Here is a 14,346-nt window from a genome sequence, read left to right on the forward strand (position 1 = left end):
TCTCAAGATTTCTTTATATACTTGGAAATTATTTGTGATCTCAAGAACTTTGGTTTATGTGGGTTATATCTATTGGTGTTTATTGTATTAGAAATTAAAACATACTTAAAAATTAATTCACTTAAAAACAATAAAACACATATGTAAATATAAATAATTTAATAAAAACATATCTTCCAAAGCATGAAAACTTAGTGAGAAAAGTGATATTCTTTTTTATATTGTAAAACTCTTTACAGTTTGCTTTAATAGAGAAGATCTGGCTTCACAAATCTTCTTTCACATATAATCTGATGTGATGTTAATTTGGTGAATGTACAGAAAGGAAATCTGGCCTTATATAAACACGTTAATTTGAAAAGGAAAGAATGTTTTAATAGGTAAATAACATCTCAGTGTTAGTATGAAAAAAGATTTGACTGGATGGGTCTCAGGGACTTCTGGGAATTCCAAGATTGCATTGTTGCACATACCATACTGCAAAAAGTTTTTTAGAGGAAAAAAAAAAAGTAAGTATATGGATTAAAAATGATTGATATTCTCTCAGTTGGCTAATGGTAACAAGAGGGTCCATGATTTTGCCTAAGCATTTAGTAGCTTTCTTCTTCTGAAGATTTCTTGACATGTTACCTATCAAAAGTTCTCAAAATTGTCAAAAGAATTCAAGACTCCTTTGTATGAATTTGATTTAGACCAGAGACTCTTGTGTTTTGTTTCCATCTTTGCTTTCTTTGTTACCATATAAATATATTCAAGATGGTGCTGGTAGAAAATGTTACCTATAGAGAAAAGTTCTAGAAATCCCAGTTTTATTCTTAAATGCTTGGGAGAATCTAAGTTTCAGCAAACTTGTGTTTCTTCACTATTACAAGGTGATTATCAAAATACTGTACCATCTTCCTCAGAAAACTTTACTAGAGTTCATATTCTAAAACAGCGTTGCCCTAATTAGTTCTCTTTTTCTGGCAAGGAAATCTGGCTTGGGTAGTTTCTAAACTATTTTTGTCTATTAGGCCAGTAATTTGCTTTGGAAAAGAGTTATCTGTTTCTTTTATCTATCTTCATTTTTTGGCATCAATAAATTATTTAAATAGGTCAATTTAGATACCACAATTGTTCACTCATTTCTTCCTCAACTCTGTCTTTTCTTTTAATTCGTCATTTACTTTGATCTTTGCTTTACCATGACTAAATATGGCCTGACTATTAAAACAGATGATCTGGAAAGGACTCCCATGTAGGCAATCTGTTGTTTCTTCTGTTAGGATATTGCCAGTTCCACTTTTTTTTGTGATGTTATTCAATGTCTGTAATCTAGAAGTTCTTCCAAACTTCTGCTTCTTAGAGATATTATTTATGAATTAGTGGTATGAGATTTTTAATTATTTTACAAACCACTGTAATCTATTGTTTTTTACTCTTGAACTAAGTTTTCTAACCTTTTTTTTTGCCCTTTCATATGCTCACTTTTCACCTTTGATAATCCACTTTACATACTAAATTTCTAGTCTATAAACCACATTATGTGATATCAATTCTGATATTTCTTATATTTCATATCCTGCATCAACAAACTTCCATAGCCCTACCATCAGATACTAAAAAGTCTTAAGTATATTAAACTCAGCCCCAATCACTAATAGTAAAAATTTGAACGCCTGTGAAATGATCCAATGAACAATGTAATTTATGTGCAATGTGTAGTATTTTTTAAATGGTGTCCTTTCCTCATAACTTCATGAAACAATAGAAAAAGATATTATTTATTCAGGGGCAAAAGTGGTCTATGAATAGATGAAAGAATTGAGAAAAGGTTTTGTGTGTATTTGAATAATGATTTTTTTTTCAAATCAGTCCTCTCCTTTTTTAAAGGTCACATAATTCAAATAAGCATACATTACAGTCTACAAAGATCTGAAATGAAATTATGCAGGAATACAATAAGGTTATATGAGAAACTGTCTTGAGAATAGCTGCTAACACTAAAAACAACTGTCTCCATCTCTTCAAGAGAAATTATTTTTATTTCTATAATAGGTAGAAATCTAAGAGTTGAAATGGCCAGAAAATTCCATTCCATTTAAAACTATTTTCAATTTTAACCCATTCTGACCCTCTTCTGGTAACTTGACTCTTTAAATTGTTCCTGATGACAGTCTTCCATTCCTCTGACCTCATACTTTGAGCTAGTCTCATTTGTGAATTTTGGCAGTAGATGGTGCTTTAGCTAGAGCCCTAGAGCTAGAGTCCAACTCTGAGGCTGAGTTCAAACACAGTTTCAGACATGCACCAGTTGTGTGACCATCAGGAGGTCAATTAACATTTTCTGCTTCAGATTCCTCATCAGTAAAAATGGGGAAACTAGCAACACCTCCTTCAGAGGGTTACTGTGATGGTCAAATGAGATGATGTATGAAAAGTTCTTTGTAAACCTTAATACAACATTATATGAATGTTTTTATTCTTATTAATATGGCATGTATTTACAAGACAGTTAGTGAGTGCAAACCAGTTTGGGAGTCAAATAGAGCTCCAGAATATTTAGAATTTAACCTTGATCTAATTCAAACTATTATTCTTACATTAACTAAGCTATCTCATTATCACTATCAGTTTTATAGGAATCTATAAGAAAATATCAATCTATTCCAAGAGTATTTCCTGAATGATATTATAATTAACAGGATGAGAGAAGAGGAATGACCATATCCTTCTGTCTTTGTCAAGGCCACCCAAAGACACTTTATATGAAGGCATGGCTATCTTAACTCATATCAAACTCAAAGAATGGAAATATACCCTCAAGCATGTTACTTTGCCTGAATAACTAATTATGGAATAAAAATATTAGTTTTTGAACCCATTCATACTTTTAGCTTATATGAGGTATCCTCATTAGCTTACATTTTACTATAATTGTCTAATATTTGTCTTTTCTCCTGAGTTCTAGTATTCCTTAATTTAACAAGGAAATCTAAAAAATTTTAAAAACTGAAGAACTTTAAACAGATTTTCCTATTTCTTCTACCTTTCTTCTGTCACAGTGATCAAGAGTATCTTCAAGATTCCAGATATAAACTCACTATAGTTTTGAGGATAAAGAATTGTAAAGGAAAGGAGGGCTTAGAATTTGGGAATATAAATCTTTTAAAATATGTTTGCATCAGAAAATAAGTTGTTAGGGTAATTATTTTGTTCCTTTATTGGTTCTCTAATGAAAATACAAGTTTTTCTTATGCACTCAAATAGGGTTTATAGCCAAAAATCTTCATCTATTAAAAAAAAAAGAAACTAAGGGAAACCACCAAATCAATGAATCTTGCAAAACATGAAAGAAAAAAATGTGTCTCTTCTCTACAAAATCTATGTTGTTTAGTATTAATCAAATAAAAACTTGGAAATGTGCAAGGAAGGATCTTGGATACAATTGAAAGGTTCTTGGCCTTAATGAAAGCTTAGATAACGTGTAGGTATTTACCTTCAATTATTCAGGTGTGATCAAAGTTACCTGTGTCTGTTTACTTAAACATTTGCTAAGTGAAAATTTTATCTGTTTAAAGAGGCAAAAAAACTGACAATGTGAGACTTTGGAAAAAAGGCATCCATTATTATTTGTAGTTTAGTAGTATAAAGATCTAAATTCTTTTTGTGTTAAAAATCTAAAAATTGGCAATTCTGCATTTTGAAATTTTTGTAAAAAATACTCATGATTTTCAGAACAATGATGAAGAAATAGAAAATGGAAGTTAATTGCACTTTAAAAATTCCTGATATAGAACAATTATTATATCAAAAAATTAAATAAATTCCAATATAAAAAGTATTTTCAATTGCCTCATCTAAAATTTAGGATGACTTCATAACCTCTTTCTCATTAATCATAATATAAAATCCTGTATCCAATTTCATTAACAAAATATACAATGAAAAATAGCTTCAAGTTTTAATCTAAGATTTCGGAATTTGACAGTTTTAGGTCCCTGAACTTAAAATGTTTCAAAAATATGTTCATAATTACAATTTGTCAATGAATATCTAACAAAAAATTTCATATATTCACAGCTTTTGTGGAGCATTACATTATTATGTAATTTATTTACCAACTGAAATAAAACACACTTGATTTATTACTTTTCCAACAATATATTAACAGCCTTAATTTCATGTTTTCAAAGGCAACAAGGCAAAGATGTAGGCTGACCTCTTGATAACACTGATAAAAACTGAGGGATGAAAGATTATAATTGTATTGAGTTCTATTATTTTCCTTTATTCATTCTTTATACCTTCAGAGATGAAAGTGTTTTGACAAACTTTCCTCTGCCTAAAATCACATGCAGTTAATTTTATGATTTCGTCTTTTCTCTCTTTCCCCTTCCTCTAACCCTATTCCTCCCCTTCCCTATCCCCCCACCCCCACCATCCTGTTTATAACCTGAAAATAGCATTCATCCATATAACATTCTGGACAGGTCAGTGAATGGCAAGGTAATAAAATGTTATGATTTCAACAACAATGAAAAGACACTGTTTGAGAAGTGAGTGTCCTTACCAAGAACATCCTTTTCATGTTCAGGAACAAGTACTTTCCACTTGGATTCATCTGGATCCTTGAAGTCAATATTGATTAGCCGATAGTTAGGAGAATGAAGATTTGTCTTAAAGGTGAAAACTGTCCCTTCATTTGTCACATAATCATATTCTCCATCAAAATTGTCTATCAATTTCACCCAATTCAAAATTCCTAGTAAGAAAAAAAGATCAATGGGTTAGTTTTGCTGAACATAACCCTATACCTTTCTCTTATAACCCTATACCTTTCCATCTTATTTTTTGTTCAAAGGGATGACTTACTGGGAAAGAGATATGGGAAGGATTTATTTGAAAATGAAAGCGACAAAAACAAAAGATATTTTTTAATTGAAAAATGACAATGTTGGGAGGAGATGGGGGAACAAAGGAATATTACAGTAAAATATACAACATGAAGATAACATTTGGAAGAAATAGGCAGCTGGGAAGACACTATGTATAATCTTTGAAGGAGTTTAAAGAAAAGTTAAGAGAATTGTTATTCTAGGATGCACAAGGTATAGTCCTTTAGAGAAACTGGAAATGGGGTCAGGTCACAATGAGCTCATGATCTACCTTCAAAAGCATCATATTTATGGTCAGAACTAAGGACTTAAAATACATTCATTATAATCCTTCTAAGGTTTCAGAAATAGGAAGACATGGTTGAATTTAGGTCCTCCTCTGGCATACAATGGCTGAGTGTCCAAAAGCAAGTCACTTGAGAAACAACAGTAGTCACTTAAGGAACAGTAATATTGTCCTTGACTTCCAATGGTAGTACGGTGTTCCCTTACCAAGAATTCTTTATTACCAATGAAATCAACCCTAAATGTCTCTAAAATTAGCATAGTCTTACTATGCTCTAATAAAGGTCTAATATCCAAGCTATACAAAGAATTAGCGCAGGATATAAGAATAAAAATCACACCCTAGTAGATAGGATTCTTCTTGAAGATTCTGACTTTGGTCTTTGCCACCATGCCAAATTTCCTTCTCACTCTGTAATTTCTCTTAGCACCTAGGGCTGTCTGACCCTCAGAACATCTTCTGTCTCTCCCATCTTCTTCTACCAGTAAATTTTTATGGGTAGGGAGTGTATTGGAGGCTCAATTACTAGGGTATTTAAGGTAAAAATAAAAGCTGGAACAATGACTCTAAGAAATAAGGTCAAGGAGAGACTGAATTCTCAATTCTTCTCCCCCTATCCACTTCCAGCTTCCTTCTATTTGATCCTAAAAGCTGTTCAGAGATGGTAAGTGATAGCTTTCAATAGACTAATTTCACTTCAAAATACTGGAAAAGGATTTATTTTAAAGGAAGAAAGGGTAGGGAGTGGGGAATAAGGGTAGAGGGAATTTTGGGTTTCCCTAATCTATTATAAATTCAATATCAAGAAAGTTGAATTGAATTGTCTTTAAGGGAATATTGTTAATAATTTGAGAAGATCTTCAAAGCTAAACCCAAGTCTTCAAGTTGAAACCAAAAGCCAGAAACTAAAGAGTAAATCTCTCTGTCAGCTTTCTTCCTCAGAGACTCAAGAAAGAAGTGAGTAAATCAGTTTGTGTGCCAGCTTATTCAAACTGTCTTCTCCCTGGCCACATTCTTCTCTGAAATTTTTCTGATTGATAGATCTTCAAAGTTCCATGGCTTGCACTTGTTTGCACATCTGTCTGTAGCAGTAATCAATTTTTCACAGAAGGTACTGGCAAATCTTTAACAAATGTCTATCCAGAAAAAAGGAAATTTATACAAGATACCCTTTAAGGTTTAATTTGCCTTATTAACGTCTTCTCTATCACTTTCTTAAGTCTAGATAATCAAAAAACAATAAATCAAGCTCTGATTTGTAGCACTTTCTAATTCCCAAATATGAATTATAGCAATGAAAATTTAACAACCACCTCACAAACCAGTAATACCTAGCTCATATATTCCCATATCGGGGGCCTCTATTTTGGAGACCAGACCAGGCCAGCTATTCTTCTAATTCACAGAACTTCACCATCAAATCCCTATGTGGCTACCCTGTCTCCCACTCCTTGAAGTTAAAGACTATTTCTCCTTTTATTATTTGTATCCCCAGCACTTAGCAAAGTGCCTAGAATGTAGTAAACATTACCAAATGCCTTTTCAAATTTACAGCTTATGAATTTATAAGAAAAATTAAATAGAAATTTATAAGAAAAAGAATAATTACCCAAATGATAAATGATGTAAAGATTGGATAGTTCTCAAGAGAAGGCAGCCATAGCCAAATGAAAACATGCTCCAAATTACTACTAGAGAAATGCAAATTAAGAAACTCAAAAATATAAGAATAAGCAAAGATGACAAAACAGGAAAACAAGTGTTGGAGAAGCTCTGGAATAACAAACATATTGACAAATCTGTAAGTATATACACCCATTCTGGAAAGCAGTTTGGACCTACTGTATATACAGAAAGTTACTAAACAATACAAGTCCTTTGACACAGCATTACCACTACTAGGCCTAAACCTTGTTACATTTAAAAGAGTATTTGTCATAAACAGTTACATTAAAAAGAGTGGTTGCCTTAAATTGTGACCGCAGAAATATAGTTTCAAGACAGCATCTTGAGTTAAATCAAATATAAAGTGGTTGCCAGGGAAAAATTCCCAAATATGAAATATAACCAAGTCAGCTGGGTTTTTAGGGAGATTTTAATTAATACAAATTAAGGAATTAATGAAAGGGAGAGAGAGAGTAAGAGGAAATAATGAGAAAAGGGCTAGGCCAGCCCAGACCAGCCTAGGCCAGCCTAGGCCCAAGCCCTAAGAGAGAGATCAGTCAGTCTTTTATCAACTCACTACAAGATTTGTCCCAAGCAAGATTCTAGTGTTCAGAGAGACCCAGCTATTCCAACTAGTCGGAGCTCCAATTCAGCTTTTGCAAACTGAATTCACAGAGGCCTTTTCTGACCTCCTTTTAAAGAGAATTTTCTCCTATGTCACCTCCCCAAAGCTCTCACATCTACCAATCACAGTAGACTTTTTCACAGGACTGACCATTCTTAATTCACACCTGAGTAGACTAAACTTTTGAATAATTCACACCTGAGTAGACTAAAACCTCACACCTCTATTGTTAAGGCTTGTCCCTTACAAGTTTTCAAGTTGCCTGATCTTCATAGGTACTTAGCACCTTCCTAAAAATAGATTTAGCTTAAGGCTTTTGCTTCACTATAAGTATGAGTTAAGTACTTTTTTCATTGTTCAGTAAAGAGTTTACAACTTTTTCTTCCCCTAAAGTATGCTTAAGTATGGGCGGAGTAGAGTTCTCACATTCCTGACTAAGTCCCTTCATTGTTTAAAATGGGGAATGGTTTTAAACAAATCTTATGAAGTAGGGTCTGAGAATTTTTAAGATTCACAACCTAAAGGACATCAAAGAAGAAAAAGTCCTTTATGTACAAAAACATTTGTAGCATTCAAGAGTAGGGAGAGGGTGGAGTGGAAAACAAACAACTTGGAAGAAGTTGCCTAACAATTAAGGAATGGTTGAATAAGTTGTGGTATATGAATGTGATATAATACTATTGAGCTGTAAGAAATAACTAAATAAATGATATAAACTAATACAGGGTGAAATAAGCTTTATCTTATGCGAATAATATAACTAAACGTTATATAAATTAGAACAATTTGTCCAATAACATCCATATTATAAAAATGAACAATTTTGAATACATTTATATACTTACGAAGAATGAGCAGAACTAGAACAACAATTTATACAATAACAACACTGTAAAAACAAACAACTTTTTAAAGCTGGAAGAACTATGACCAATAAAATGGCCACTCATGATTCCACAGGTCAAATTATAAAATATGCTATTCCTCATTGAAAGGTGATAGATTTACGGTGCAAAATGAGTTGTACATTTTTGTGTATGGTCAGTGAGAGAATTTGTTTTGCTTAAGTATACATATTTGTTACAAGAAACCGCCCTTGTGAGTCAGAGGGAAAGAATATAGATCTCTGTTAAATTTTAAAAACTGATAGGGAAAGAGTTATACATTTGAAATATTGCTTAAACTTTCAGATGGAGTGACTATATAATTAGCCTTATTTTGTTACATAAGACTTCTCATGAAGTGGGTGTAACCCACAAATGTTTGTAACATAAAAACAAAACACACCAGTGAAATTTAAATAGTAAGTGCTTGTTGCTTGCTTCCTGGATACTTTGTCAAAGACTGTGAATAGAAAGTCTCAAAGAAATTGAAACTGTTAACAATCTCATAAAAATGCTCCAAATCATTAATAATTAGAAAATTTAAACGGAAACAACTCTGAGGCTTGACCTCACATTCATTAGATTGGCAAAGATGACAAAAAAGAAAAACAGCAATCAATGGAGGGGTTGTAGGACATGGCACACTGAGTTGCTAGTAGGGCTGTGAATTGGCTAAACCATCCTGGAAAAACATTTCAAATGGTAACAATGTTACTACTATTCAATACATACCCAAGGGAAAGTAAGGAAAGAGAGAAAGGGCTGACATGTAAAAGAATAAACATATATATGAGAAGGGAATTTGTGTGTTGACTTGATCAATCAGACATTTGAACTTCACTTCCATTTGTTTTGAATTTGGGTCAATCAGTAACCATGAAATTGATCCCACAGGCACTGCCCCCACACACTGCCCCTGCTCACTCTCCGCCCAACTCCCATCCCCCCACCCCTGGTACCAGGCTAATTGCGGAACTGGGATTGGTTCCTGGGGAGTGATATATCAGAGCTAGTGGGTGTAGTAAAGATTTATAAAATGAGACCCAGGAAGAAGATGGGGTGGGGTGGGGTGATTTTCTGGGGCTGAGATTCAGAGACAGACACTGAATTGTAAGGCTCTGACTTATTAGCCTAGACAATTCTTCACCTCCTTTCTATATTTCTCTCTTCTTTTTCTTACTAATAAATCTAGCTATTAACAGTCTTGTGACTTAAGGGTTAATTACAATTTTGGTGACCACCCATTCTAAAAATTGCATATAAAAGAACAAATATCCTGATATAAGTATTCTGTTAAAATACATAGCTATATTTTATTTGTGGCAGAAAAGAGCTAAAGACAAAATGGATTTGATCATCAACTAAAGAAAATTTGAACAAAATATATGAATATAATGGAATATTACTGTATCATAAGAAAAGACAAATCAGAGGAAACATGGGAAATTTGTATGAATAGATGCAGAGTGGAATGAGTTGAACCAAGAGAACGATTTATACAATGGAAGGAATGCTAATAAAAAGGAAAAGAGAAGACTTCAGAACTCTGATCAAAGCAGTGAACAATAGTACTTTGTGACAGAAGCTGGCACATAAGAAAAGTACCAGGCTGAAGAGTGTGTAAAATTGATCACCTCCATGGGGGAGGGGCCCCAAGGGATTGGAATCTTGAGGAGGAGAAGATTCTGGTTGTTAGAGGAGTTGGTCTCTCAGTCTGGAGAAACTGAAGAGAGACAGCTGAAAAAGATTTTCTCCTAAGGGTTATTCACTTTTTCTTGTCTGTGACTGGAAATCTTTCCCCTCAACATTTCCCAATTGAAAAGAATATTGAAGAGGAAACCTGAGAAAGACATTTTAAATCTCTGTCCAACTTTACTTAAGCTCCTGTTGTCCTGAGTCTGAACTGTGGCCAAGGGGCCAAACCCAGGTTGAGTCAAACTTACATTCTCTCAGTGGGCTCAAGCTGCCAAGGCCTGAGTCCCCCCAAACTCGAGGAGGGAGAGAAAAGAGTTTTAGAGACAGGGACCCCATTATCCCCACTTTCCTCTCCCATTCTTTCCCTGCTAGTTATTCCTTTGTATTGATTGAATTGACATTAAAATAGTTATCTTTTCCCCGAACTGTGAATCAAGTATGAGGGAACAGAGTAAGGGGAGATCCTTTGGTCTCGAGTAGTGGAGGGGGAACAAGAGAGACAGAGAAAATCTGGGAGAGCAGCCACAGCTAAGGAGGGAAGGCAGAAGGAGGAAAATCTTCAAACCTCCTCTCTCTCTGAGCCAACCCTAAACATCAGCTGTCTCCTCAAACCCTGATTTGAAAAGGGGGGTCTCCTCTCTTTCTCTCTCTCTCTGCTGAAAGACCTTAACTCCTCGAATACAACTTTAAAAGTCTAATCAAAGGTACCTCCTACTTTTTCTTTTCTTTTTTTTAAACCTGTACCTTCCATCTTGAAGTCAATGCTGTGTATTGGCTCCAAGGCAGAAAAGTGGTAAGGGCTAGGCAATGGGGGTCAAGTGACTTGCCCAAGGTCACACAGCTAGGAAGTGTCGGGGGCCAGATTTGAACCTAGGACCTCAAATCTCTAGGCCTGGCTCTCAATCCATTGAGCTACCTAGCTGCCCTTACCTCCTACTTTCTGAAAAAGAAATACTTGGGTTGGAAACATAGATATGGCCAATGTCATATGCTCAGACTGATAACTAATATTTTGATGTATTTTTACTGAATTATATGTATCTGTTACAGGCAAAATTTAGGGTGAGGTACAGTAACAGGTAAGCCCCCCCCCCCAAAAAAAACAACAATAAACCCACTAATACTCTTTTTAAAGTGTGGAGAAGAAAGAAAATACAGGAGAGCAAAGAAGGGGCCCCCCTTCCCTAAAATCCCACCATTTGGTTAGGTGACAAGACTGATTATGAGACACAATTGACAAGCAATGAACAGTATTCCACTAATGTGCTCAGGATATTGGAAGAGTTGAAGGTAGGCCTCCAGCAAGTTAGGTGGGCTCTTTGTGACTAACTTATAGCAGGCCCTGGGCCAGAATATCATAGAAGAGGTAGACATGGAACACATCAATGAAATCATCGATCCATTGAAACACTTGGAGTATTGTAAAAATGGCGACTTGAGTCCAGGACTTCAATCCCCAGAAGTCCTTGCTCCACTTCCCCAGAATGCCTTGTAACCTCACTTAGGCTGAGAGTGAGATGGGGTATTTAACCTGGTTGTAAAAAGGCTCTGCCCTCTTTCCTACTTCCTCTTGGGAGCAGATGTGGCTCTCCACCTAGCAGGCAAGATGTGAGTGATCATGAATAGGCTCATTGGGCCTAGACATATGCCTCTCTTACTTGTATTTTCTTTATATTTTAATCTTCAATAAACCTCTAAAAATATAATACTCCTTGCAGAGAAAAACTAATTTCTACCTGCCTCAGTTTCCCTAAATTTTAATCTTAACAGTTAGCAACCATGAAGGGATAAAAGACTCATTTTTTTAAAAAGAAGGATAGCCTAGATAATGATTTCTAAGCCGCGTTTCCCCAAGCCTTTTTAGCCTTTTGACTCATCTTGGCCCTGCTCTAGCTCCCAGCCCTGCTGCTTGTCTGTGTTCCTGTCCCAGCCCTGCCCACCCTGGTGTTCTCTCTCCTCACCTGGTCCACCTGATTCAACCTAGATTGAAATCACCTGGTGACTTGCCTGCCCAACAAACTCTAGCCTTGGAGCAGACCCAGTTTCTTCAGGATCAAAAACCAGGTGGTAACAAACAGGGGTATTGGCTCCACATGGGCGGACTGGGCTCCACGTGGGCGTATCGGAGCATAGGAGGGACAGAGACAAGAAGGAAAGAAGAAAGGTTTTTTCAAGCAGGAAATTAAAAGCATGGCTATTTTACAAGGTATCTTTTAATTGCACTGATCCTTTTATTGACTTCACCTGCATGTCAGGGAAAAAATTTGGCTCCCTACAACCTTTTAGCTAACTTTGGGGAGGCAGCTGGGTGTCTCAGTGGACTGAGAGCCAGGCCCAGAGACAGGAGGTCTCTGATTAAAATCTGGCCTGAGACACTTCATGTCCGTGTGGTCCTGAGCATATTGCTTGGACCTCATTGCTTACCCCTTATCAATTTGCCTTCAGACAATAGGCATCTAAATGGATAATTAAAAACAAAACAAAACAAAAAAACCCAAAGAGACTGTAGGTTACATATTTTAAGGCATTTCAGACTCCAATGGTTTATACAAATCTCTGTATTCTATTGCATTTTACTGTTTGCTTTGTTTAAGGTTTAAATTTGTGATTTTAAATTCATATATTACTGCATTCAATATTATTCTGTTAGACTGAATCATTTTAATGTACTGAGTTTTGACTACTGTTAAATTCCATTGCTTTTCCCCTATAACCATATTGAGATCATTGTAATTAAAAACAGCCTTTCTATTTTTGACTTTGTAAATTGTCACATAGAGGATAAATGGAGTTCATCAGAACTGGTTACAATTGCTAAAACAACCTTTGGAAAATTTAATATGATAAATATCTCAAATTGATTTTAAGAGATTTTAAACTATGATTCTTGGATTTTTTTTTTACAATCTCTGGTCATTTTTGCCTGCCCCTACCAAGAGGTAAGGCCCATTCTAGTAGCTGAAGTGAAATACAATTATAACTCCCAACCGTCCCGCATTTCTAAATATGTGAATGGAAGTTGGGGCAGTTAATCTCAGGGCATTTGTACCCCTAAAAAGCCTCCAAAAAAGGAGCATCTCTCATTTATAACTCTTCAGCTCACTAATTTACTTCCACCCGAATGAGATTTCTTGATTATGTCATTAATCCAAGATGAGTTTTACTTTGTTTAAAAATATGTTTATTCACCAAGGTTGAAAGATTGCTACACTACTTAAAGAATCCTAGAGATTCAACCAAAAAGCTAATTGAAATAATCAACAACTTTAGCAAAGTTGCAGGATACAAAATAAACCCACATAAGTCATCAGCATTTATATATATTTCCAACACAGCTCAGCAGCAAGAACTAGAAAGAGAAATCCCATTCAAAATCACCTTTGACAAAATAAAATACTTAGGAATCTATCTCCCAAGACAAACACAGGAACTATATGAACACAACTACAAAAGACTCTCCACACAACTAAAACTAGACTTGAACAATTGGAAAAACATTAACTGCTCATGGGTAGGATGAGCCAATATAATAAAAATGACCATCCTACCCAAACTCATTTATCTATTTAGTGCCATATCCATTGAACTTCCAAATTTTTTTTTTACTGATTTAGAAAAAAACCATAACAAAGTTCATTTGGAAAAACAAAGGATCAAGGATATCCAGGGAAACAATGAAAAAAATTACAAAGGAAGAAGGCCTTGCAGTCCCAGATCTCAGACTATATTATAAAGCAGTGGTCATCAAAACATTTTAGTACTGGCTAAGAGACAGAAAGGAGGATCAGTGGAATAGACTCGGGGTAAGTGACCTCAGCAGGACAGTATACGACAAACCCAGAGAACCCAGCTTTTGGGGAAAAAATCCACTATTTCATAAAAACTGCTGGGAAAATTGAAGGACAGTGTGGGAAAGATTAGGTTTGGATCAACACCTCACACTGTACACCAAGATAAATTCAAAATGGGTGAATGACTTGAACATAAAGAAGGAAACTATAAGAAAATTTGGCGAACACAAAATAGTATACATGTCAGACCTTCGGGAAGGTTAAGATTTGAGAACCAAGCAAGACTGAGAAAGAGGCACAAAGGGGGCAGCTGGGTAGCACAGTGGATTGAGAACCAGTCCAAGAGAATGGAGATCCTAGGTTCAAATCTGGCTTCAGCCACTTCCCAGCTGTGTGACCCTGGGCAAGTCACTTGACCCCCATTGCCTAGCCCTTACCACTGTTCTGCCTTGGAGCCAATACACAGTATTGACTCCAAGACGGAAGGTAAGGGTTTATAAAATAAAAAAAAAGAGGCACAAAA

At 35.3% G+C, this 14,346-nt stretch overlaps 1 protein-coding gene across 1 annotated transcript in view; it reads right to left on the minus strand.

Moving 5' to 3' along the window:
- Positions 1-14,346, minus strand: part of PREP (prolyl endopeptidase) — a 163,749-nt gene that overhangs the window by 76,111 nt on the left and 73,292 nt on the right. The window contains exon 8 of the mRNA XM_001368042.5: positions 4,553-4,744. Within this exon, the coding sequence (XP_001368079.1) occupies positions 4,553-4,744 (192 nt within the window). The remainder of the gene's footprint in view (positions 1-4,552; positions 4,745-14,346) is intronic.

Source organism: Monodelphis domestica, chromosome 2, assembly GCF_027887165.1.
Source record: "Monodelphis domestica isolate mMonDom1 chromosome 2, mMonDom1.pri, whole genome shotgun sequence".
NCBI classification, from domain to species: domain Eukaryota; kingdom Metazoa; phylum Chordata; class Mammalia; order Didelphimorphia; family Didelphidae; genus Monodelphis; species Monodelphis domestica.